Below are 23,425 nucleotides of genomic sequence, written 5' to 3' on the forward strand. Positions count from 1 at the left end.
TTTGAATATGATAACTTATTTTGTTGATCGATCTTCTGATTTTCAGTGCTTTACGCTCATATTTTGTTGTTCATGCATCAAGAAGACAAATACCCTATTGCTTCAGATATTGATAAGATTATTTGTGCTGAGTTGCCCGATAAATGTGAAGATCCAGAACTATATCAAGTTGTCAGTGAATACATGATGCACAGTCCACGTGCCGCAGCAAACGCAAATGCTCCGTGTATGATTGACAAGCAATGCAGTAAGCATTTTCCCAAGAGGTTCAATAATTCTACTAGAGTGGATAATGAAGGGTATTCATTGTACATACGAAGAGATAATAGATCTACATTTAAGAAGAGTGGGGTTCATCTTGATAATCGGTATGATGTTTCATATAATGCTGAATTGGTTACTAATATCAAGGACATGGAAACGTTGAATGGTGTAACCAATCTAGATTAATTAAATATTTGTTCAAATATATAAGGGTTTTTTCACCAAATACCCCTGATAAATTTAAAAATTCACCGAATAACCTTAATGTTTCAAAAATGTACCATATACCCATGAATTTCGAAAACTGTGCACCATATACCCTTTTCCTAACTGTCGTTAACTCACTGTTAGCTTTATTTACAATTTTTCCATCATTAAGCCCTAACCCTAATTATAATCTAACCCTAATCCTAATCTAACCCTAACCCTTACTCTAATCCTATCCCTAAACCCTTCCCCTTACCCTAACCTTAACTCCTTGGCAGCCCCCTCCACCCCACCCCTGCCCCTATCCCTCCTCCTCCCCCACCGTTGGCCTCCCCAACCCCCTCTCCGTTCACCGTCGGCCTCCCGCACCCCATCTTCGTTCACCGCCAGCCTCCACCACCCCTCTTCGTTCTCCGTCGACTCCCCCACCCCCTCTTCGTTCTCCGACAACTCCCCCACCCCCTCTTCCTTCTCCGTCGGACTCCCCTACCCCTTCTTCGTTCTCCGTTGACTCCCCCCACCCCCTCTTCGTTCTCCGTTGACTCCCCCCACCCCCTACGCGAAAGTCCGACCGACCCCCTGTGTGAAAATCCGACCCACCCCCCTCTTCGTTCACCCACCTCATGCGCGAAAATCCGGCAGTTGATGCGGCGCGAAAATTTGGCCGTTGATGCGACGGTGAACGAAGAGTGGGGGGGAGGGAGGGGAGAGGGAGAGGGAGGGATGCTGCGGTAGAAGGGAGAGGGAGGGGGGGATGCGACAGTGGAAAGGAGAGGATACGGCAGTGGAAGGGGAGAGGGTGGGTGGTTGGGCCTGGGGGTGGAGGGGTGGTGGGCTGGGTGAGTTAGGATTTGGGATAAGGGTAAGGTTTAGGTTTAAGATTAAGGTAAGTGTAAGGATTAGATTAGGGATAGGGTTAGATTAGAATTAGGGTTTAGGTTAATAATGGCAAAATCGTAAATAATGCTAACAGTGACTTAACATCAGTTAGAAAAAGGGCATCTGGTGCACAGTTTTCGAAATTCATGGGTATATGGTACATTTCTAAAACATTGAGGGTATATGGTGAATTTTTAAATTTGTCGGGGGTATTTGGTGAAAAAACTCAATATATAAACAAGGGCTATGATAAGGTTACAACTGCGGCTTATCAAGATTAACAGAAAGAAGGTGAAGTCAAAGAAATAGATGAGATAAAGATGTACTATGATTGCTGATATATTTCGGCGTGTGAAGCAATTTGGAGGATTTTTGGATTCAACATCCATTATCGAATACACCTGTTGTTGAAAGATAAGTTTTCATCTGCCACGAGCGCAAACTCTTTTGTTTAATGACCATGCGGATGTGGAATTTGTACTAGACATACCTCAAATTGACAATACGAAGTTCCTATCTTGGATGCAATGTAACCAAAAATATTGAGAAGATAGAGAGCTTACTTATGTGGAGTTTCCTATAAAATTTGTTTGGAAACAGGCTTAGAGAGAGTGGACACCAAGAGCCAAAGGTTTCACGATAGGACGAATCTACCACGTCTCACCATGATCTGGAGAGAAGTTCTATCTTAAAACTTTACAGAATTTTGTAAAAGGTGCGACATGCTACGAAGACATTAGAACGGTTGATGGTGTAGTGTATCCTACATTCAAGGAAGCTTGTTACGCGAGGGGGTTACTTGATGATGACAAGGAATATGTTGACGCAATAACAAAAGCAAGTTTTAGAGAATCAGAGCACTACCTAAGACAATGTACTGTTCTCCATGTTACTATTATCTGGTAGTTTGTCGAAGCCGGAGGAAGTTTGGCAGAAGACTTGGCGGTTATTTTCTGATGACATTCTTTACAAGCAGCGTGCTATTCAAAAAAAAAAAACAATTAAAGGTAAACAACTACGATAACATTATTTAGTCAGAGTTGATATATTTTTTAGCAACGTGCATACTTAATATAGGTTACTGTATTTTTTTTCATATGTTTTCGCAGATCTTCAGTTAACTGGCGATCAAATTGAAGCTTTTGCATTGTTTACGATTGAAACCATGCTCCAAAGTAATGGTAGCAGCTTGCGTAGATTCAGTGAAATGCCTTTTTCAGATGAATTAATCATGTTTGAAGGACAAAACAAGCTCATAGTAGATGAGCTTTCTTATGACATTGAGGAAATGACCTGTTTTCAGCCATGGCTAATTTTGAATCGTTGTATTCAGAGTTACGAGCAAAAAAGATCAGAAAATCCTTCCTTTAGATAAAGAACACGAAGTGCGTACAAGTACAAAAAATGTAGTTTACAAGAAAGTGTTTGCAAACATATAGATTGATTTAAAATGTTATGTGTAATTAACGTTTTAATCACTCATATATGATGATTTTATGATGTTGCGCTATTTGCATCATTCATCATTGTTAACTTTTGATTGTTCCTTAATTATGTTATAAAGCAATAAATACACCTGTTCATTATGGACGGGTCTTAAAACTAGTTATCTGAATCAATTTAAATTTCGAAAGATGGTTACCATAATTGTAATGCAAAAAAAAAAAGGTCGGTATTCACAAATATTTGCAAAAAAAAAAATTGTGAAAAAAAATTATTAATTGATAATTTCCATATTAAAGATGGATTGAATCAAATCCTAAAATTACGTCATCCAATTTAAAAATGATTTTGATTTAGGTGATCAACTTGCACATAAAGTTTATAATTGATTGAAAATCTATATTTTGTATTGGGGGTCTAAAATTTCCGGCCACTGTGGAGAGAATTGAATGACACATGGCGATAAATATATGTAAAACCGCCATGTAGAATTAATGATGGTGAGAGTGTCGAATTTGAGGAAGAATTGGTGAGAGCAATTTTAAAGTTAACACGTAGGATTTATAAAAAGGTTTATTAGCGTAACCCCCCCGCCCAAAAAGTGTGAGTCCCCTTTCTCTCTCTTCATCAGTTCAGCCCACTGACCGTACGAGCACCACTATTCTTCCTCTTCTCTCTCGTCAGCCAGGACTACCAGCACGAGTCCGACTGAGTCCATACTCTCACAGAAGTCCCACTGCCGCCTACTGCAAAGTCAAGTTCCATGAAACATGACTAATTTAAACTTTGAACGCAGGTTTTGGTGCAAAACAAAGCCGCTGTTTAATCCATGGAGGAGGAGGAGGAGGTCATCGTTCCCGGCCCCGCCATTAGGTTTTTCTTTTTCTTTCTACGCTTTGCCTATGAACTAACTAGAGGCATTAAATTTATATTATGGTATAATATTTTGAAAATGTTATCTTTCTTTTTCGTGGGTTGATTTTGCTATTATGAATTATGGTGGAGGCCTGGAGGGTTTTTTTTCGTGGGTTGATTCACTTTTATCTCTGTTTTCCACTACTTGTGTGCCAAATCCACTACTTTACTCTGGTTAATGTTTGGTTTGGGTTGTATTAAAAGGGAAATATGGGCTGAACTTTATTTTCTAAGCCAAGGGAAGCGACACTTTCCTTCCATCTCATTTGACAAAACACGATCTCTCCCTTCAACCATGGTGTGAGATCTCACTCATTCTGCATTATTCCACTAGGGAGAATCATTTAGGCCACGTTCATTTGGACTTATTTTCATTTCATTTCAGTTCAGTTAATTTTAGTTCGGTCACTTAATTTCAGTTCATTTTAGTTTCTTTCTGCAATTCAGTTTAGTTTCTCTCAGTTAAGTTAATTTCAGTTAAGTTAAATTCAATTAAGTTCTTTCAGTTCAAAAGAACGGGGCCTTAAAATTGAAATGATAACCTATCTAGCAAATGAAATCAATCTTGCATCTACATAGTCTTGTTGATTGGTTTTCTGGCTTCACAACAAGTATTGAGTTATTGTTTTTTACAACTTTATAACAAAACATATACATCATTATGAAATAAGAGTAGGTGAGATTGATAGACCCCAACGTCAAAGCTCTATAAAAGAAAATGTTACGATATAAAGTGTGCGGATGTACTTGAATATAGTGCTTCTGAAAGTGATAATTTTGATGTTTCTTCATACAATCTTAATGCATGGGTCTATCAATCTCACATAGTTTTTGCTTAGAGATTCATCTGCATTGTCCCAATACTCATTGTAAAGTCACGATAATATCAATCAACAAGCCTACTTTACCACAATCGAGGAGACGAGGACTCATAAATAGAATAGCGAGACACTAAACCCGCATCAAGAGATGTTAGAGAAGAACTTTCACAAATGGAGATAATATATGCTCAATGTGTTAAAACTATTCTAACCAGTACATAACATGAATAACAGCATAATTTGGGGCTTACTATTAGCAAAAACTGTTGACGGCTCCTAGAATACTAAGAACATAGAATTAGGTTTTAGAGAGGAAGAGAAAAAAAAAAATAGAGGAAGGAAAGGAAAGTGCCTCTCTCTGTATGTTTTTTTAAGGTTGTTGGGAATGACTTGTGGGAGTTGAATACATCCATGTGTTTGTTTCATTGTAATATTTGTGCTAATAGCTTATATATTGCAATTAGAAAAGGACTAAAGAACCCTCAATTCTTATTGTTAGTTCCCCCTCTTCTGAATGACCTATCAAAATTTACTCATCTTAAAAATTTTATGGGACTCAAGTTTTGTGTCCTCTTAAATTTTTGAAGGTTTACGCTTACAAAAGCTGAATCATTTTGGGAAATTTGATGAACTCGTTGAGGAGAATGCAAACTTGGATTGGAACACAAAACGTGCTGCTCTGGATGCTTCTCCATATGTTGTTTGTCTCACATCGTATATTGGTATCTCTCTATCTCCTGCTGGCTCTTCTGCAAGTTTGCAGTCGTTAGTTTTTTTTCTCTTTTTATCCTAATTAAATTTTCACCATGTTTTTTTGTTAGATTTAGTGACTAATTAATCTCATTTTTGTCTTATTAGAATATTTTGTATATCATGATTCTCAAAACTTATTCTCTGGTAACCATTTGAATCTATTGGTACTAATGTGTTGTATGGGCTGGAATTTTTTTCCAGTTTGATGTTGCTAATACATGCTCCACTATAGTTTGGAAAGGATCGATTCTGTAGTTTGTAAATTATTGTTACAACCTTGTATTAATGGAGTTTGCTTCTAATGTTAAACAGTTTAAGGCTAATTTACTGACTTTTGTCTCATAGGTGCCCAACGATTATTTATATGTTCAGGGACTATAGTCAACTCTTATGCTGCAGATGGTGAATTTTTTAGTACCATCTTGACTTCTGCTACTCTTATTAGATGTCCAACAAGACAAGATGTTGTGCCTGATGATATAAAGGTTTGATACTCCCATTGAAGTGAAAGATTAATATGTTTAACCAAAATTTCATTTGTAATAGTTTTCCCATCTGGAACATCCATCTACTGATTAGATTTTTGTAGGCGGTGGTATTACGAGAATATAGTTTTACTATAGGAATTCATAATAGGCCAAATAATCTCAATATTTTATTAGAAATTAAAAGTTATCTGCATGTAATTTGTGCCCAAAGCCTAACCAGTTTGAAGTAAAATAGGTGTATAGTCTACATTTTACGTATTCCTCATTCCATAAATGATATGGTTCTGTTATTCAAGTGATTTGAACAAATAATTGGTTACATCGACAATCTAATTCCATACGTTGGCTAAACCCAACAATCCTTAAAGGTGTTGGGTATATGGTAGTATATGGAGCTCATGAAGGTGTATGGGTGTGGAGATGAGGTTGCGTAGAAAGAAAACGTCATATTGGGCATAAGGCGAACTTTGAATGGACATATCTTTCAATCTATAAATGATTTTGAGGTGATTCAAAGTGGAGGTGATAGCTTGTTCCGAGAGCTTTCCAACGATAGGTCATATGTCCAATTCCGGTGAGAAACGAGAAAGTTATGACTGTTTTACGAAAACTGACGAAGCTGACGGCAGAAGACTCAGGTGCGCCCGCACCTGAGGCCTGGTGCGCCCGCACCAAAGACTGGTGCGCTCGCACCACGGGATGGCGCCTGCACCTATCGAGGACGCATTTTTTTCCGGTTTTGCTTAGTGGGGGTATAAATAGGTGCCCTAATTACGAGATTAATGTATTTTTCATCTTTTAAACACATATTGGAGAGAGAAAAAGTTATAGAGAGAGTTCTTGAGCGCTTTTTTGTAATCTTTCTTGAATATTCATCGATTCCTAGTGCAGATTCGTGGTTTTTCTCCCAGTTCTTGGGTTTCCACGTAAAATTTCTGGTGTGTTCTTTCCTGCATTATTATTTGATATTCTATTATTGTTTGCTATTATTTCTAGATTGATAGTCAATAGGACTTACAAGTGGTATCAAGAGCTAGGTTTGATTATTGTCTAGATCTAGAATAATTAACAATGGAGGATTCAAAGATTAGAATTGAGAAGTTTGATGGGACAGATTTTGGATATTGGAAGATGCAAATAGAGGACATCTTATATCAGAAAAATCTGTATCAACCTTTGTCTGAAAAGCCTGCTGAGATGGAGGAGGCTAAGTGGAAAGTACTGGACAGACAAGCACTAGCGGTGGTGCGTTTGACATTGGCTCGGACTGTGGAGTTCAATGTCAAGGATATCAAAACAACGGCTGGATTGATCAAAGCTCTGTCAGATATGTATGAAAAGCCCTCTGCAATGAATAAGGTATATCTGATGCGCCGTTTGTTTGGTTTAGAGATGAATAATGGTAGTTCTGCTGCTGAACATATTAATGAATTTAATTCATTAATAAGTCAGTTATCTTCGGTTAATATTGCCTTTGAGGATGAAGTGAAAGCCCTAATTTTGTTGTCCTCTTTACCTACTGCTTGGGAAACTGTTGTAACTGCTGTTAGTAATTCCTCTGTAAAGAGAAATTGGTTTATGATGTTGTCCGTGATCTGATTTTGAGTGAGAGCATTCGAAGGAAGGAGAGTGGAGAATCATCTGGAGCATACAGTGCAGAAGGTAGAGGGAGGGGAAAAGGGAGGAACTTTCAGGGAAAATCGGAGTCAAAGGGGTCGGAGTAAGTCAAAAGGCAGGGCTAGTGTTACTTGCTGGGGGTGTGGTAATGAAGGACATATAAAGAGAGATTGTCCTAGGAAAGAGAATGGGAAAGGGAAGAAGAAGGTTCAAGAAAGTGATGATGAAGAAGATGCATCAACTAACTTGATTTCGGAGTACGATTCTGATGCTTTGATGGTAAGCATGGATGATCAGGAAGAGTTGGTTGGGTGCTCGGGATCATGGGTCTTGGATTCGGGTTCTTCTCATCATTCCTCACCATGCAGGGAGTTGTTTCGGAATTTCAAATCCGGAAAACTTGAAAAGGTCTACCTTGCGGATGACAAGGCAGTAGAAGTCATGGGGAAAGGTGATGTGAGTGTGAAACTCACTCATGGTGGCTCGTTGGAGTTGAAAGATGTCAAGTTTATCCCAAGGTTGAAGAAAAGCTTGATATCGGTAGCCCAACTTGCTACATCGGGTTACAAGGTTGTGTTTGATGGTGGTTCTTGGAAGATTGTCAAGGGAGCAATGATCATAGCTCGTGGGACAAGAAGTGGAACACTTTACACCATGGGGAGCACAGTGAATAGGCCCGGGATTGGGATGAGAACTTCATGTAAGGTGTCGTTTGGTCGGAAAACTATCGATAGTGGGCCAAGGGATGAGAACCGTGGTGGAAGCGTATCCCGGTGGCAAATTGACCGGTAAGCGAACAAGGTGAAGAACGGCACACAAGATGAGTGCCGGAAATCCTAAGTGGAACAAAGGGTGTATTGTTCGAGTGGGAGCAATGTGAGTTTGCTTTTAGAACAATGAGAAGCTTCTTTGGCTTAGGTGGTAATTGGTTTTATTGAAGTTTGATGAGACTTCAATGTGCTTCTTTGGTTGGAGAGGAAGTGGTTATCTTCCTTAGTTGTTGAGGAAGGGATCTTCATTTGGTTGTGCTTGTCTCTAAGGTGATCCGACCTCCGGGGTAGGAGGGTGTGTAGGTTCATGGAGTGATGGTGCAATGATTTGGAGTTTAGTCGTTAAAGAATCAAAGTCGGTGTAGGTTTTGATGTCTTTGAATTGGAGTTGGTGCAAACTTCAATGTTATTTTCCTTGGTGTAGAGGAGATGTGTTGTCATGGGATGCTTAAGGTATGACATGGTTTGGACACGACTGGAGATTGCTTTTGCAGTGGGAGTTGTGTGTAGGAGTTGAGATGAATGAGAGGATGATGAAGGTATGAAGTTTTCTTCACTTACACCTATCTCCAAGTGGGAGATTGTTGGGTATATGGTAGTATATGGAGCTCATGAAGGTGTATGGGTGTGGAGATGAGGTTGCGTAGAAAGAAAACGTCATATTGGGCATAAGGCGAACTTTGAATGGACATATCTTTCAATCTATAAATGATTTTGAGGTGATTCAAAGTGGAGGTGATAGCTTGTTCCGAGAGCTTTCCAACGATAGGTCATATGTCCAATTCCGGTGAGAAACGAGAAAGTTATGACTGTTTTACGAAAACTGACGAAGCTGACGGCAGAAGACTCAGGTGCGCCCGCACCTGAGGCCTGGTGCGCCCGCACCAAAGGCCTGGTGCGCCCGCACCAAAGGCTGGTGCGCCCGCACCACGGGATGGTGCGCCCGCACCTATCGAGGACGCGTTTTTTTCCGGTTTTGCTTAGTGGGGGTATAAATAGGTGCCCTAATTACGAGATTAATGTATTCTTCATCTTTTAAACACATATTAGAGAGAGAAAAAGCTATAGAGAGAGTTCTTGAGCGCTTTTTTGTAATCTTTCTTGAATATTCATCGATTCCTAGTGCAGATTCGTGTTTTTCTCCCAGTTCTTGGGTTTCCACGTAAAATTTCTGGTGTGTTCTTTCCTGCATTATTATTTGATATTCTATTATTGTTTGCTATTATTTCTAGATTGATAGTCAATAGGACTTACAAAAGGTAAATGTCACCAATTCCATTCTTCTCTTCCATTTATCATATTCCCTTTTCCGTTTCACTTAGTTGAACCCAATTCCCCCAATTTATCTTAAGCTTTTAGAACCGATTGATGGAATATCATCAGTAGAATTTGTTTCTTTTATTGTATTGAGTCATTTTTCTTGTACACTTTTGTGTATTCAAAGGTGGCGGAAACTAAGTGTAGCCCTTCAGACTATATTTTTGAAATAGGACATTGTTCTCCTATCACAGGTGGATGTCTACTTGTTTGATCGTAGCCTGTGTGATGGTAAAATATTGGGTTTGGACTTCCATTATAATGTTGCTGCCATCCGAGTCAAGTCTGATGTTCAATTGCAAACTGCTGTTATGGGGAATCTTGATGATTATACAGAGTGCCGTGCTCGCTTTGGTGCAGCATCATTTCATCTTCCCCCTCATCGTGATACAGCAGCAAGCAGAGGATTAATTGCATTGGGTCGATATCATAATCATCCCTGCCACATTATGGCAGCACCTGGCAAGCTTGTATAAGTCTTTTCTTTGTGTTATAGTTTAGTGCTCTTTGGGCCTGGTGTAACAGCCCTGATTTTTAAGTAAGTTTAATAAAAGACTAATTAATTATCTTAGTTTAATTATTATATTTTAATAGTAGGATGGATTATAATATTTAAAGACAAAAGGGAACACAATTATTAAAATGGTAAACTGATGTTATGGTATATGTTTTTATGATGGATACCTTGATGTTTTTTAGAAAAAAAAAAAATAAAAGAGAAAAAAGAACACTATTATATCTCGATAATGTATGTGGCTTATGTTGGGAATGCCACATTATTTCCTTGTTGTCAAATTCTCACAATTCTTCATTAAAGATACAAGAACTCATACCCAATTTCCTCCTTCTTCATTCACTATTATATCTCACAATCCTCTCTTCACTCACCTTTGAGCTTCCTCATCGGAACCTCCGTCCCCCCCCCCATTTCCTTTCACTCTCTTTCATCAACTCGCTGCTGTTCGTGGCCTTGCCGGAATCCGGGCGATCTTCAATCTCGCTCACTCAATTTTCTCTTTCCTAATTTTCGTGGGTCTCGTTTCATGTGGTGGGCTGCTGACCAATTTTCTCTCTCCTCTATTATTCGTTGCTGTCGTCGGTATTCGACGGAATTGCACCGTCGCTGCCACTGTTTCGATGCTCCTTGCCGGCGAGTTGCCGTCGGTGTTAGCTGTTTTGTTTCATCTTCCCTTCAACCTTGTTGTGGTAATGTATTCTTTCTCTCTCCTGTGATTTGTTTCTACGGTGCTAATACTGCTGCATGTGTTGTCGTCGCCGGCGTTTTGCTGGTGGTGGTGCACTGCTTTGTCGCTGCTGCTACTGTGGGGTTCGACCACCACTGATTTTGTTGCGTGTTGGTATTGTTATGGGTGTTTCCTTCTTTAATTTATTGCTTATAAGCTAAGTTATGGGTTTAAGTTCAATTCATTCCGTAAGTTTTGATTATAAGAGAGATTGGGTACCCAAGTTGATATTGATGAATTCTAATTTCTTTGGGCAAATATCAAATTCATGTATAATCAATTTTGATTAATTTTGATATAACTTGTAAAAAAATCAGATTTTTGTTTAAGTAAAAGATTGAATCTTTCATCTTGTAATCCATTGAGAGGTGTTTTGAAACTTTATAATAAGTGATATACTACTCTTAAGATTTATGGCTTCTTTCATCTTTTGTTAAAATCTGATATGTAAAAGTATTTAAATCAGGTTCTATTTTAATATAGGTTGGGTGCTGAATTTTTTGGACATTGTTGTGTGATCGATTAGGGGTAGAATTATGATTTTAAGCCATGTATAATCAGTTGGCAGAGTTGAGGATTCAAGAATTGGAATCATGATTTTAGATAATGTAGGAAATGGAATTTGTTATGGTGTTGCTTCCTAGTTTCAGAATACTTTAGGATAGATAATAATTGTTATTGTAATTATGTTGTTTGATTATATTCTCTATAATTTAGAATGGGGAATTAAAGCTATCATGTGAGATAGAACATGTGAATTGATTAGTGAAATAGTTGTATATAAAAGGTTGTGGTTAGTTCATAAAAGAAGTTAGAAAATAATATAAGAAGTTAAATTTGTTTATTTGAATTGTTGCGAAATGGATACTAATGGTCATTATTATTATGAGGTGAATTGTTCTGGAATTCGAATATAATTTGGGTGAGAAGATATTGGACAATTCGAATTAGGAAGAAAGGTGTATTAACAAAGTTAGTCAAGTTAGCTTCCTTATTCGAGTCTAGTGAGAATAATTATTGATTGTTGCTATTGCTTTGAGGTTAATGTTGGAGTATGGCTATGGAGATTGATAAAGAATTTGGAAATGTTGGACTCTTGAAGATTATTATGAAATCGAGCGTTCTTTGGGGAAATGAAGGAGGTACACACATGTCCTTCCACTTTTCAAATATATTATTGATATTTCGATTGATCATATAAACTATATAAGTTGATCTTGGAATGTTCTCATAAGTTAAACTTATGTTGTATAAAAAAATGTGATTTGTGTACTATATGGTTTCTGAAATACATGTTTTTTTTGAGTTTTAAGACAAAGGTAGAACTAAATCGCATGTTGAGCTCTATTGGCTATAAGTTACGTTGTTCTTAGACTCAATAGTATAAATTTGTTTGATGAACCATGTTTTGTGATATGAATAAGGCATGTACATTTGGTTCTAAATGAGAATTTCACTATATTTTCAATAGTTATAAGTTTGATTCTATGAGTTCAATGAGTTACATATTAGGGGAATGGATAAGGTTATGAAGCTCAATTATGATTTCAGAAAAGAGTTCGTTTATATATGGAATAGATGTATAAACTTTATAAGAGCATAATACCTGTAAGTTGTTGAGAACCTCGGTATCACATTTTGGTAACATTAATTCTTGTTCAAGTTTCGTGTATGAATTTTTAAGAAATCAATTATGATGTCTGATTACCCATTTCGAAATACATGCCTTAGAGGTTGGAAGATATGGGTTTGGAGTTATGGTTGTAATTTCAGAGTACGCTATAACATGAGTTCTGGAGGACTATTATTTGAGTACGGAAATATACATGCAGTAAACTATGAGCTAAAATAGTATGAACTATTATTAATAGGAAAATAAGTTCAGATTAAGAAGGTTACATTATGTCATAGAAGGATAGCAACGAGGACTATTTGAGGAATTTCGGGTTCTGTAATATTGGAAAGTTATGTCAAAGTAGTTGTGGGACAAATTAGTAGATCGAAGAATTATGTTTGAGAATGTTAGTTATTATTTGAAAAGTGGAGTTGGGTGATTGTATAAGTTTTGGAGTGCCAACGTCAATTAATGGGTCAGTTGTCGATATAAAAATTATATGGTTCTTAAAGATCAGATGACTATAAAAGTATATTATTGGAAGGTATATATATATAGGGAATGATAAACACTCAAAGTTGTAACATAGAGTTAAGTAAATGAGTTTTGTAATAGTGATATCGATGTAAAAGGGCTGGAGTGATGGTTTTGGGAAGTATCAGACACTAAATTGAGTTATGTTGACTAAGCGAGGGAAGGTGATAACTGAGTTTGGAAAACTTCTATATGGGTATCAATGAGGAGTGTAAAAGAGTGTAAAATGTTATGTATAAAAGTCAAGTTAGATTTCTAATTATTTGGAAGTGAATTTTGGAAGTTCAACATTAATATAAGGGGTAAGAGAGCGGTTACTATAGCTTTGTGAGTCCAAGAAATGTTATAACCAAAATAAGTATTTGAGACGAAATATTAAATATTGAGGGGTAAGACCTGAACTGTGAAGGTCGTACTAGAGGAATAAAGGATCAAGATATGGGTGGTGGTTTAAAAGAATATGAAACAGAGGAGTGTAACTTACAGTATTTAAGTTATGAAAGGTCATATGTGGAATTGGATTAAGTAAGAAAGTTTAAAGGTATAATTTTCTAGTAAGATAAGTAAGATTATATAAATGGATGTTGGGAAAGAAAAATATAAATCTTGATAATAGAGAGCATGATAATTAAAGTTATATAATGACAATACTATGCGTATGGTGTTGAGGCTAACATGAGCTTTCGGTACGAATACATGGGGACACATGGTTGTGAATTATAAATTGAGAAGGATGAGGACAACGAGTGGAGTATTGAGAAATATGGAGTGAGATACTTTGACTTGCTATAGTAATTGTAGGTGATTTATGATAATGTAATAAAGTGATATTCTGGCAATTAAAGTTCATGTATTGGGAATAAGAAACCTTTAAGGGGAAAATTCATATCATGAGAATTTTGGAATGATATATTTAGATGCTATAAGTTAAAGACGGAAGTCAGTACAGAGAGAAACTATTATGATGAAGGGAATTGCCAAATCATGTTAGAGGATACCTTATAGTCTACAAGTAAAACATTACAGATTAATCGCACGAGCTTAGAATTGGGTCTCGATAATAGTTAATTATCTTATGAGTCATTGAGAGTCATATTTTACATTTTTATCAGGTTATGGGATCGACTGAGGAGAGACATTTGATTTTTGAATACGTTTTATGTATATTACTTCCTTGAAAGGAATATTGAGGTAAGTGAGATTATTTGATTTGAGTTTGTGTTATTAAAAGTTATTGAGGTTCAGGTATTTTGGATATGTTAATTACATTTCAACTTGTTTTGTTTTATATTAATTTACGGACGGAGGTTTAAGTCGTTGATACACTTTGGAATGAGTATGCGATACGAATCAAGATAAGATAAGTTTTGAAAATAAGATTGTGTTATTGGGAATAAGCATTATGATTTAGCGATTGTTTTATGGGGAAAGTAAACAGATTTATGGAGCGAGATGCTCAATATGTGTTATGGAGCATGTATTGTTTCCTTGAGTAGTCATGATCCAAAAGTTATTGAGGTAAGTTTTGGAAATTCCTAATTGAAGTACCGAGCAGGAAGTTATGTTCTTTTAAGTTCAGTATTTTTGTTGTAATTATTTTGACAAAAGTTCCAAATGTTCAAGTTGAACTCAACCTTTTGGTAAAGTTTAAATGAGCACACTAAGTGCTATACGACTTTTACAAGCAGTAAAGAATTGATTATTTCCTTATATCTTTACACGTAACTAATATGGAAATTGTTGACGTAAAACAAAAGATTTCAAAAGAAGATCCAAGTCTTGCAATGATTAGCAACACCTAGTAGTGGTGATTATTTTCCTCTTCATGGATAAATATGTGTTCTTTGAAACACGTGTGGTATTGATAAACTGTGCATTTAAACTATTTATGTAAATAAACTATGGATACAAGTGGGTAAAGGCCGATACCAAATAAGGTACGGTATGAACAACAACCCTTGGAGGATGGGTGATCTCCTTTCGAACCCTCGCTGGGTGGGTGAAGTCCAGCAGATAATAAAAAAATGGGACATGTCCTGGTTAAGGCTTGCAAGCATAAATATTTAAACGGTGGGGTGACGACCCCCATTAGCTTAGAGACAGTGGCTCCTTGAGTAAGGAACCCCTTTCTATTCGTGTTCGCTTTACCCAATGAAATTAAATGCTATAGACCCGAAGGTTTTGAATGATCTAATTGGTGATCTTCATGATAAAAATTCTTACGTTAATACGATTGTGCAAGGATGGAAATCCTGAAATTTTTAAGCAAGTACTTTACATGTGAAACATGCCGAATTTCTAGCATGAATTGTATACGAATGGTCTTAAGCCACCAAAATGAGGTTTTGGGATGAGCTTATGTATTTCTAACTATTTGATTTTAAATATTTTTGAAGTTTGAGAATGCTCCACTTGATTAATAATAAACCGCACAACTATATTTAAGCCACTAAAATGAATTTATGGTTGGACAGTGTGTGTACTCATTTTTCTGATTTTGTTTTGGAACCTGTCCTGGTGGGGGCAGAGTTCATTGTTAGTGATCTTGCAGGTTCGTGCGTGGAAAGCTCGGAATGGAGTAAAAGGAAGAATTTAGGGGTCAAGGTTATAGTGAGATGTAATGGTTAAGAGTTTGTATTAGGGTTATATAACCTTATTTGTGAAGAAATTATTATATTGCTTTAGAAGTCGAGCAAGGTATTATTGTAATATGTTATTGGTTATTGAGGACGTGTTTGTGGGCCCTGACCCACAGGTCCAGGATCGTGTATTGAAGGTTTGTTTCCGCTGCAAGTGAATGTAATTCGAGGTGATTAAGCGTTAATTGTAATTAGCGTATCTTAAGTGGATTTAGCTAGCAGCTCGGAAGTGCGGGTTGTTACAGGTGGTATCAGAGCATGGTTGTTTTAGGATTGTCGTGATCTTCATATCATGGCATATGAGGTTAAGAAGGATATTTGGGAATGTTTGAAATTGATCGGGTTATTAGTTAGTTGAAAATTGAGGAACTGAAAATGAGAAATTAAAGGTTGCGTGTAGGAAAATTTGCAAAAGTGGGAAGTCTATTGGGTTTTAGACTTGAGTGGTTATAAGAGAAAGATCGAATTATATTAATTGAGATTGCAGAAAGTTAGGAAAATTTTCTTTTAAGATATTATAGTTCGTTATGAATTTTGAGCTAATTTTTGTGAAAATGTTTTATGTGATGTATTCGTTTTGGAAATGATCTAAAGTTTTACGTTTTTAAATTTCGAGGACGAAATTTATTTTAAGGGTGGTATATTGTAACAGCCCTGATTTTTAAGTAAGTTTAATAAAAGACTAATTAATTATCTTAGTTTAATTATTATATTTTAATAGTAGGATGGATTATAATATTTAAAGACAAAAGGGAACACAATTATTAAAATGGTAAACTGATGTTATGGTATATGTTTTTATGATGGATACCTTGATGTTTTTTACAAAAAAAAAAAATAAAAGAGAAAAAAGAACACTATTATATCTCTATAATGTATGTGGCTTATGTTGGGAATGCCACATTATTTCCTTGTTGTCAAATTCTCACAATTCTTCATTAAAGATACAAGAACTCATACCCAATTTCCTCCTTCTTCATTCACTATTATATCTCACAATCCTCTCTTCACTCACCTTTGAGCTTCCTCATCGGAACCTCCGTCCCCCCCCCCATTTCCTTTCACTCTCTTTCATCAACTCGCTGCTTCGTGGCCTTGCCGGAATCCGGGCGATCTTCAATCTCGCTCACTCAATTTTCTCTTTCCTAATTTTCGTGGGTCTCGTTTCATGTGGTGGGCTGCTGACCAATTTTCTCTCTCCTCTATTATTCGTTGCTGTCGTCGGTATTCGACGGAATTGCACCGTCGCTGCCACTGTTTCGATGCTCCTTGCCGGCGAGTTGCCGTCGGTGTTAGCTATTTTGTTTCATCTTTCCTTCAACCTTGTTGTGGTAATGTATTCTTTCTCTCTCCTCTGATTTGTTTCTACGGTGCTAATACTGCTGCATGTGTTGTGGTCGCCGGCGTTTTGCTGGTGGTGGTGCACCGCTTTGTCGCTGCTGCTACTGTGGGGTTCGACCACCACTGATTTTGTTGCGTGTTGGTATTGTTATGGGTGTTTCCTTCTTTAATTTATTGCTTATAAGCTGAAGTTATGGGTTTAAGTTCAATTCATTCCGTAAGTTTTGATTATAAGAGAGATTGGGTACCCAAGTTTTGATATTGATGAATTCTAATTTCTTTGGGCAAATATCAAATTCATGTATAATCAATTTTGATTAATTTTGATATAACTTGTAAAAAAATCAGATTTTTGTTTAAGTAAAAGATTGAATCTTTCATCTTGTAATCCATTGAGAGGTGTTTTGAAACTTTATAATAAGTGATATACTACTCTTAAGATTTATGGCTTCTTTCATCTTTTGTTAAAATCTGATATGTAAAAGTATTTAAATCAGGTTCTTATTTTAATATAGGTTGGGTGCTGAATTTTATTGGACATTGTTGTGTGATCGATTAGGGGTAGAATTATGATTTTAAGCCATGTATAATCAGTTGGCAGAGTTGAGGATTCAAGAATTGGAATCATGATTTTAGATAATGTAGGAAATGGAATTTGTTATGGTGTTGCTTCCTAGTTTCAGAATACTTTGAGGATAGATAATAATTGTTATTGTAATTATATTGTTTGATTATATTCTCTATAATTTAGAATGGGGAATTAAAGCTATCATGTGAGATAGAACATGTGAATTGATTAGTGAAATAGTTGTATATAAAAGGTTGTGGTTAGTTCATAAAAGAAGTTAGAAAATAATATAAGAAGTTAAATTTGTTTATTTGAATTGTTGCGAAGATGGATACTAATGGTCATTATTATTATGAGGTGAATTGTTCTGGAATTCGAATATAATTTGGGTGAGAAGATATTGGACAATTCGAATTAGGAAGAAAGGTGTATTAACAAAGTTAGTCAAGTTAGCTTCCTTATTCAAGTCTAGTGAGAATAATTATTGATTGTTGCTATTGCTTTGAGGTTAATGTTGGAGTATGGCTATGGAGATTGATAAAGAATTTGGAAATGTTGGACTCTTGAAGATTATTATGAAATCGAGCGTTCTTTGGGGAAATGAAGGAGGTACACACATGTCCTTCCACTTTTCAAATATATTATTGATATTTCGATTGATCATATAAACTATATAAGTTGATCTTGGAATGTTCTCATAAGTTAAACTTATGTTGTATAAAAAAATGTGATTTGTGTACTATATGGTTTCTGAAATACATGTTTTTTTTGAGTTTTAAGACAAAGGTAGAACTAAATCGCATGTTGAGCTCTATTGGCTATAAGTTAGTTGTTTTAGACTCAATAGTATAAATTTGTTTGATGAACCATGTTTTGTGATATGAATAAGGCATGTACATTTGGTTCTAAATGAGAATTTCACTATATTTTCAATAGTTATAAGTTTGATTCTATGAGTTCAATGAGTTACATATTAGGGGAATGGATAAGGTTATGAAGCTCAATTATGATTTCAGAAAAGAGTTCGTTTATATATGGTTATAAATGTATAAACTTTATAAGAGCATAATACCTGTAAGTTGTTGAGAACCTCGGTATCACATTTTGGTAACATTAATTCTTGTTCAAGTTTCGTGTATGAATTTTTAAGAAATCAATTATGATGTCTGATTACCCATTTCGAAATACATGCCTTAGAGGTTGGAAGATATGGGTTTGGAGTTATGGTTGTAATTTCAGAGTACGCTATAACATGAGTTCTGGAGGACTATTATTTGAGTACGGAAATATACATGTAGTAAACTATGAACTAAAATAGTATGAACTATTATTAATAGGAAAATAAGTTCAGATTAAGAAGGTTACATTATGTCATAGAAGGATAGCAACAAGGACTATTTGAGGAATTTTGGGTTCTGTAATATTGGAAAGTTATGTCAAAGTAGTTGTGGGACAAATTAGTAGATCGAAGAATTATGTTTGAGAATGTTAGTTATTATTTGAAAAGTGGAGTTGGGTGATTGTATAAGTTTTGGAGTGCCAACGTCAATTAATGGGTCAGTTGTCGATATAAAAATTATATGGTTCTTAAAGATCAGATGACTATAAAAGTATATTATTGGAAGGTAATATATATATAGGGAATGAAACACTCAAAGTTGTAACATAGAGTTAAGTAAATGAGTTTTGTAATAGTGATATCGATGTAAAAGGGCTGGAGTGATGGTTTTGGGAAGTATCAGACACTAAATTGAGTTATGTTGACTAAGTCGAGGGAAGGTGATAACTGAGTTTGGAAAACTTCTATTATGGGTATCAATGAGGAGTGTAAAAGAGTGTAAAATGTTATGTATAAAAGTCAAGTTAGATATCTAATTATTTGGAAGTGAATTTTGGAAGTTCAACATTAATATAAGGGGTAAGAGAGCGTTACATAGCTTTGTGAGTCCAAGAAATGTTATAACCAAAATAAGTATTGAGACGAAATATTAAATATTGAGGGGTAAGATCTGAAATGTGAAGGTCATACTAGAGAATAAAGGATCAAGATATGGGTGGTGGTTTAAAAGAATATGAAACAGAGAGTGTAACTTACAGTATTTAAGTTATGAAAGGTCATATGTGGAATTGGATTAAGTAAGAAAGTTTAAAGGTATAATTTTCTAGTAAGATAAGTAAGATTATATAAATGGATATTGGGGAAGAAAAATATAAATCTAGATAATAGAGAGCATGTAATTAAAGTTATATAATGACAATACTAAGCGTATGGTGTTAAGGCTAAATGAGCTTTCGGTACGAATACATGGGGCACATGGTTGTGAATTATAAATTGAGAAGGATGAGGACAACGAGTGGAGTATTGAGAAATATGGAGTGAGATATTTTGACTTGCTATAGTAATTGTAGGTGATTTATGATAATGTAATAAGGTTATATTCTGGCAATGAAAGTTCATGTATTGGGAATAAGAAAACCTTTAAGGGGAAAATTCATATCATGAGAATTTTGGAATGATATATTTAGATGCTATAAGTTAAAGACGGAAGTTCAGGTACAGAGAGAAACTATTATGATGAAGGGAATTGCCAAATCATGTTAGAGGATACCTTATAGTCTACAAGTAAAACATTACAGATTAATCGCACGAGCTTAGAATTGGGTCTCGATAATAGTTAATTATCTTATGAGTCATTGAGAGTCATATTTTACATTTTTATCAGGTTATGGGATCGACTGAGGAGAGACATTTGATTTTTGAATACGTTTTATGTATATTACTTCCTTGAAAGGAATACTGGAGGTAGGTGAGATTATTTGATATTTGAGTTTGTGTTATTATAAAAGTTATTGAGGTTCAGGTATTTTGGATATGTTAATTACATTTCAACTTTGTTTTGTTTTATATTAATTTACGGACGGAGGTTTAAGTCGTTGATACACTTTGGAATTGAGTATGCGATACGAATCAAGAATAAGAGTAAAAGTCTTGAAAGGCATAAGATTGTGTTATTGAGGAAATAAGCATTATGATTTAGCGATTGTTTTATGGGGAAAGTAAACAGTATTTATGGAGCGAGATGCTCAATATGTGTTATGGAGCATGTATTGTTTCTTGGAGTAGTTATGATCCAAAAGTTATTGAGGTTAAGTTTTGGAAATTCCTAATTTGAAGTACCGAGCAGGAAGTTATGTTCGTTTTAAGTTCAGTATTTTTGTTGTAATTATTTTGACAAAAGTTCCAAATGTTCAAGTTGACTCAACTCTTTTGGTAAAGTTTAAATGAGCACACTAAGTGCTTATACGACTTTTACAAGCAGTAAAGAATTGATTATTTCCTTATATCTTTACACGTAACTAATATGAGAAATTGTTGACGTAAAACAAAAGATTTCAAAAGAAGATCCAAGTCTTGCAATGATTAGCAACACCATAGTAGTGGTGATTATTTTCCTCTTCATGGATAAATATGTGTTCTTTAAACACGTGTGGTATTGATAAACTGTGCATTTAAACTATTTATGTAAATAAACTATGGATACAAGTGGGTAAAGGCCGATACCAAATAAGGTACGGTATGAACAACAACCCTTGGAGGATGGGTGATCTCCTTTCGAACCCTCGCTGGGTGGGTGAAGTCCAGCAGATAATAAAAAAAAATGGGACATGTCCTGGTTAAGGCTTGCAAGCATAAATATTTAAACGGTGGGGTGACGACCCCCATTAGCTTAGAGACAGTTGGCTCCTTGAGTAAGGAACCCCTCTCTATTCGTGTTCGCTTTACCCAATGAAATTAAATGCTATAGACCCGAATGGTATTTGAATGATCTAATTGGTGATCTTCATGATAAAAATTCTTACGTTAATACGATTGTGCAAGGATGGAAATCCTGAAATTTTTAAGCAAGTACTTTACATGTGAAACATGCCGAATTTCTAGCATGAATTGTATACGAATGGTCTTAAGCCACCAAAATGAGGTTTTGGGATGAGCTTATGTATTTCTAACTATTTTATTTTAAATATTTTTGAAGTTTGAGAATGCTCCACTTGATTAATAATAAACCGCACAACTATATTTTAAGCCACTAAAATGAATTTATGGTTGGACAGTGTGTGTACTCAGTTTTTCTGATTTTGTTCTTGGAACCTGTCCTGGTGGGGGCAGAGTTCATTGTTAGTGATCTTGCAGGTTCGTGCGTGGAAAGCTCGGAATGGAGTAAAAGGAAGAATTTAGGTGTCAAGGTTATAGTGAGATGTAATGGTTAAGAGTTTGTATTAGGGTTATATAACCTTATTTGTGAAGAAATTATTATATTGCTTTAGAAGTCGAGCAAGGTATTATTGTAATATGTTATTGGTTATTGAGGACGTGTTGTGGGCCCTGACCCACAGGTCCAGGATCGTGTATTGAAGGTTTGTTTCCGCTGCAAGTGAATGTAATTCGAGGTGATTAAGCGTTGATTGTAATTAGCGTATCTTAAGTGGATTTAGCTAGCAGCTCGGAAGTGCGGATTGTTACACCTGGAGTGTTGACTTTTTCTTTTAGGGAAAGTGAATTGACATGTTTAGCTATTAAACTGCATCGTATCTGTTTTCAGCTGTGCTTGTACTTGTCTGTTTTGCTCTAACGTATATGGTGTCCACTATGATGATAGCAATCTAGTGTAACACATGATCTGTTGGCTGTGTGCACATGTAATTCTCAGAATACTTATTTATGTACCCTTTTTTTTAAATTGGCTTTCCTTGCTGGTCCAGTTTGGAGGACTCCGGGTTAGATTGTGGAGAGCTTGTTATGGCAGATAGTGAAATCACCAAGGTAACAACAATCTACCCCTTTCATGCTCATTTTATTCAAGTAGATTTGCCTCCATTTAGTGACATGATGAATATAGATGTTTCAATGTTTTTATTTATTCATATTGTGAGCTCTAATTGGATTGTACTCCCTCCGTTTCATTTTAATCTACACACTTACACTTTTCACGCATGCCAATACAAAATTTTGGCGATATATATCTCTAGTTTTGTATTTGTAAAAAAAATATAAAAAGTGCATATTAATAATATACTTCCTCCGTTTAGAAATAGTTGCACCATTTCTATTTTGTGCACTATTCACATCTTACACTTAGATTGTCTTTAGTGATTTATATTTTAGGAAAAACATAGCCATGTGGGATCTTGTTAGATTCGTCTCGATGTAAATTTTTTTAATATAAACTTTTTATAATTTTTACTTATTGATAATTAAAGATATTAATGGTTGAAATCATACATCGGCATGCGTGAAAAGTAGAAATGGTGCAACTATTTCTAAACAGAGGAAGTACATACTAAGACGCATCTAACAAAATCTCACATGACTATGTTTTTATTCACGTATAAATCACAAACGAGGGCCAAAGTGCAATTTGTGAATAGTGTAAAATGTCAAAGTGTACCAATTAAAATGAAACGGAGGGAGTATTAGATAACCAGAAATAATGTTGCGTTACTAAATTTAACTATCTTATATCAATTGTGAGGCATGAACTATGTGTATATTGCAAACTGATTTGGCTTATCATGATATAACTGCTCATTTGAAATATATGGGTCTATAGTGTTTCCAAAGGCATAAGGCGTTAAGGTGACACGACACACGGTGGCACATTGTAGGCATGAGTTGTAAGACGATAGTCCTGTTTGCCATTCTGTTTTATTGATGTTATGTTCTCGATCTTACATCACCATGGTGCAGCTTGTGGACCTTTAGTGGTTTTAACCCCAATGATATTCCAAATGTCTATAAAATGAACAAACCAAATGTGGGTTTCTAAGGTGTAATTTGTAAACACTAATTGGGAAATAAGATAGTTTTCATATAAACTCAATAGATTGTTTCCCGTTTAATAAAATATTATTTTTAAGATGACTAACCAAATAAAAAGCTCTAAAAAAAGCATTTTTAGGAAATTAAGAAAATTTGCAATTAATGCACGCTACACATACACTTAGACTAAAC

At 35.6% G+C, this 23,425-nt stretch overlaps 1 protein-coding gene across 2 annotated transcripts; it reads left to right on the top strand.

Annotated features, from left to right (window-relative positions):
* Positions 1-3,402: 3,402 nt before the first annotated feature.
* Positions 3,403-22,015, top strand: LOC104903493 (uncharacterized). Of its 2 annotated transcripts, none has more exons than XM_057392115.1 (6): positions 3,403-3,666; positions 5,117-5,251; positions 5,628-5,767; positions 9,669-11,860; positions 15,395-18,024; positions 21,584-22,015. In XM_057392115.1, the coding sequence occupies exons 1-4, from the start codon at positions 3,564-3,566 to the stop codon at positions 9,948-9,950; spliced, it is 660 nt and encodes a 219-aa protein (XP_057248098.1). In that variant the 5' UTR covers positions 3,403-3,563; the 3' UTR covers positions 9,951-11,860; positions 15,395-18,024; positions 21,584-22,015. The 2 variants fall into 2 exon arrangements, with proteins under 2 accessions (XP_057248098.1, XP_057248099.1); XM_057392116.1 differs by having other exon boundaries at positions 17,923-18,024.
* The last annotated feature ends 1,410 nt before the right edge of the window (positions 22,016-23,425 follow it).

This window comes from Beta vulgaris, chromosome 9, assembly GCF_026745355.1.
Source record: "Beta vulgaris subsp. vulgaris cultivar EL10 chromosome 9, EL10.2, whole genome shotgun sequence".
Taxonomy (NCBI): Eukaryota; Viridiplantae; Streptophyta; class Magnoliopsida; order Caryophyllales; family Amaranthaceae; genus Beta; species Beta vulgaris.

Excerpts from the sequence above, each read along its gene's own strand:
- LOC104903493 (XM_057392115.1), top strand. The coding sequence starts at position 3,564 with ATGACTAATTTAAACTTTGAACGCAGGTTTTGGTGCAAAACAAAGCCG. Across the intron at positions 3,667-5,116 it reads GTTCCCGGCCCCGCCATTAG|GTTTACGCTTACAAAAGCTG; the intron begins GTTTTTCTTTTT and ends AAATTTTTGAAG. Across the intron at positions 5,768-9,668 it reads TTGTGCCTGATGATATAAAG|GTGGATGTCTACTTGTTTGA; the intron begins GTTTGATACTCC and ends CTCCTATCACAG.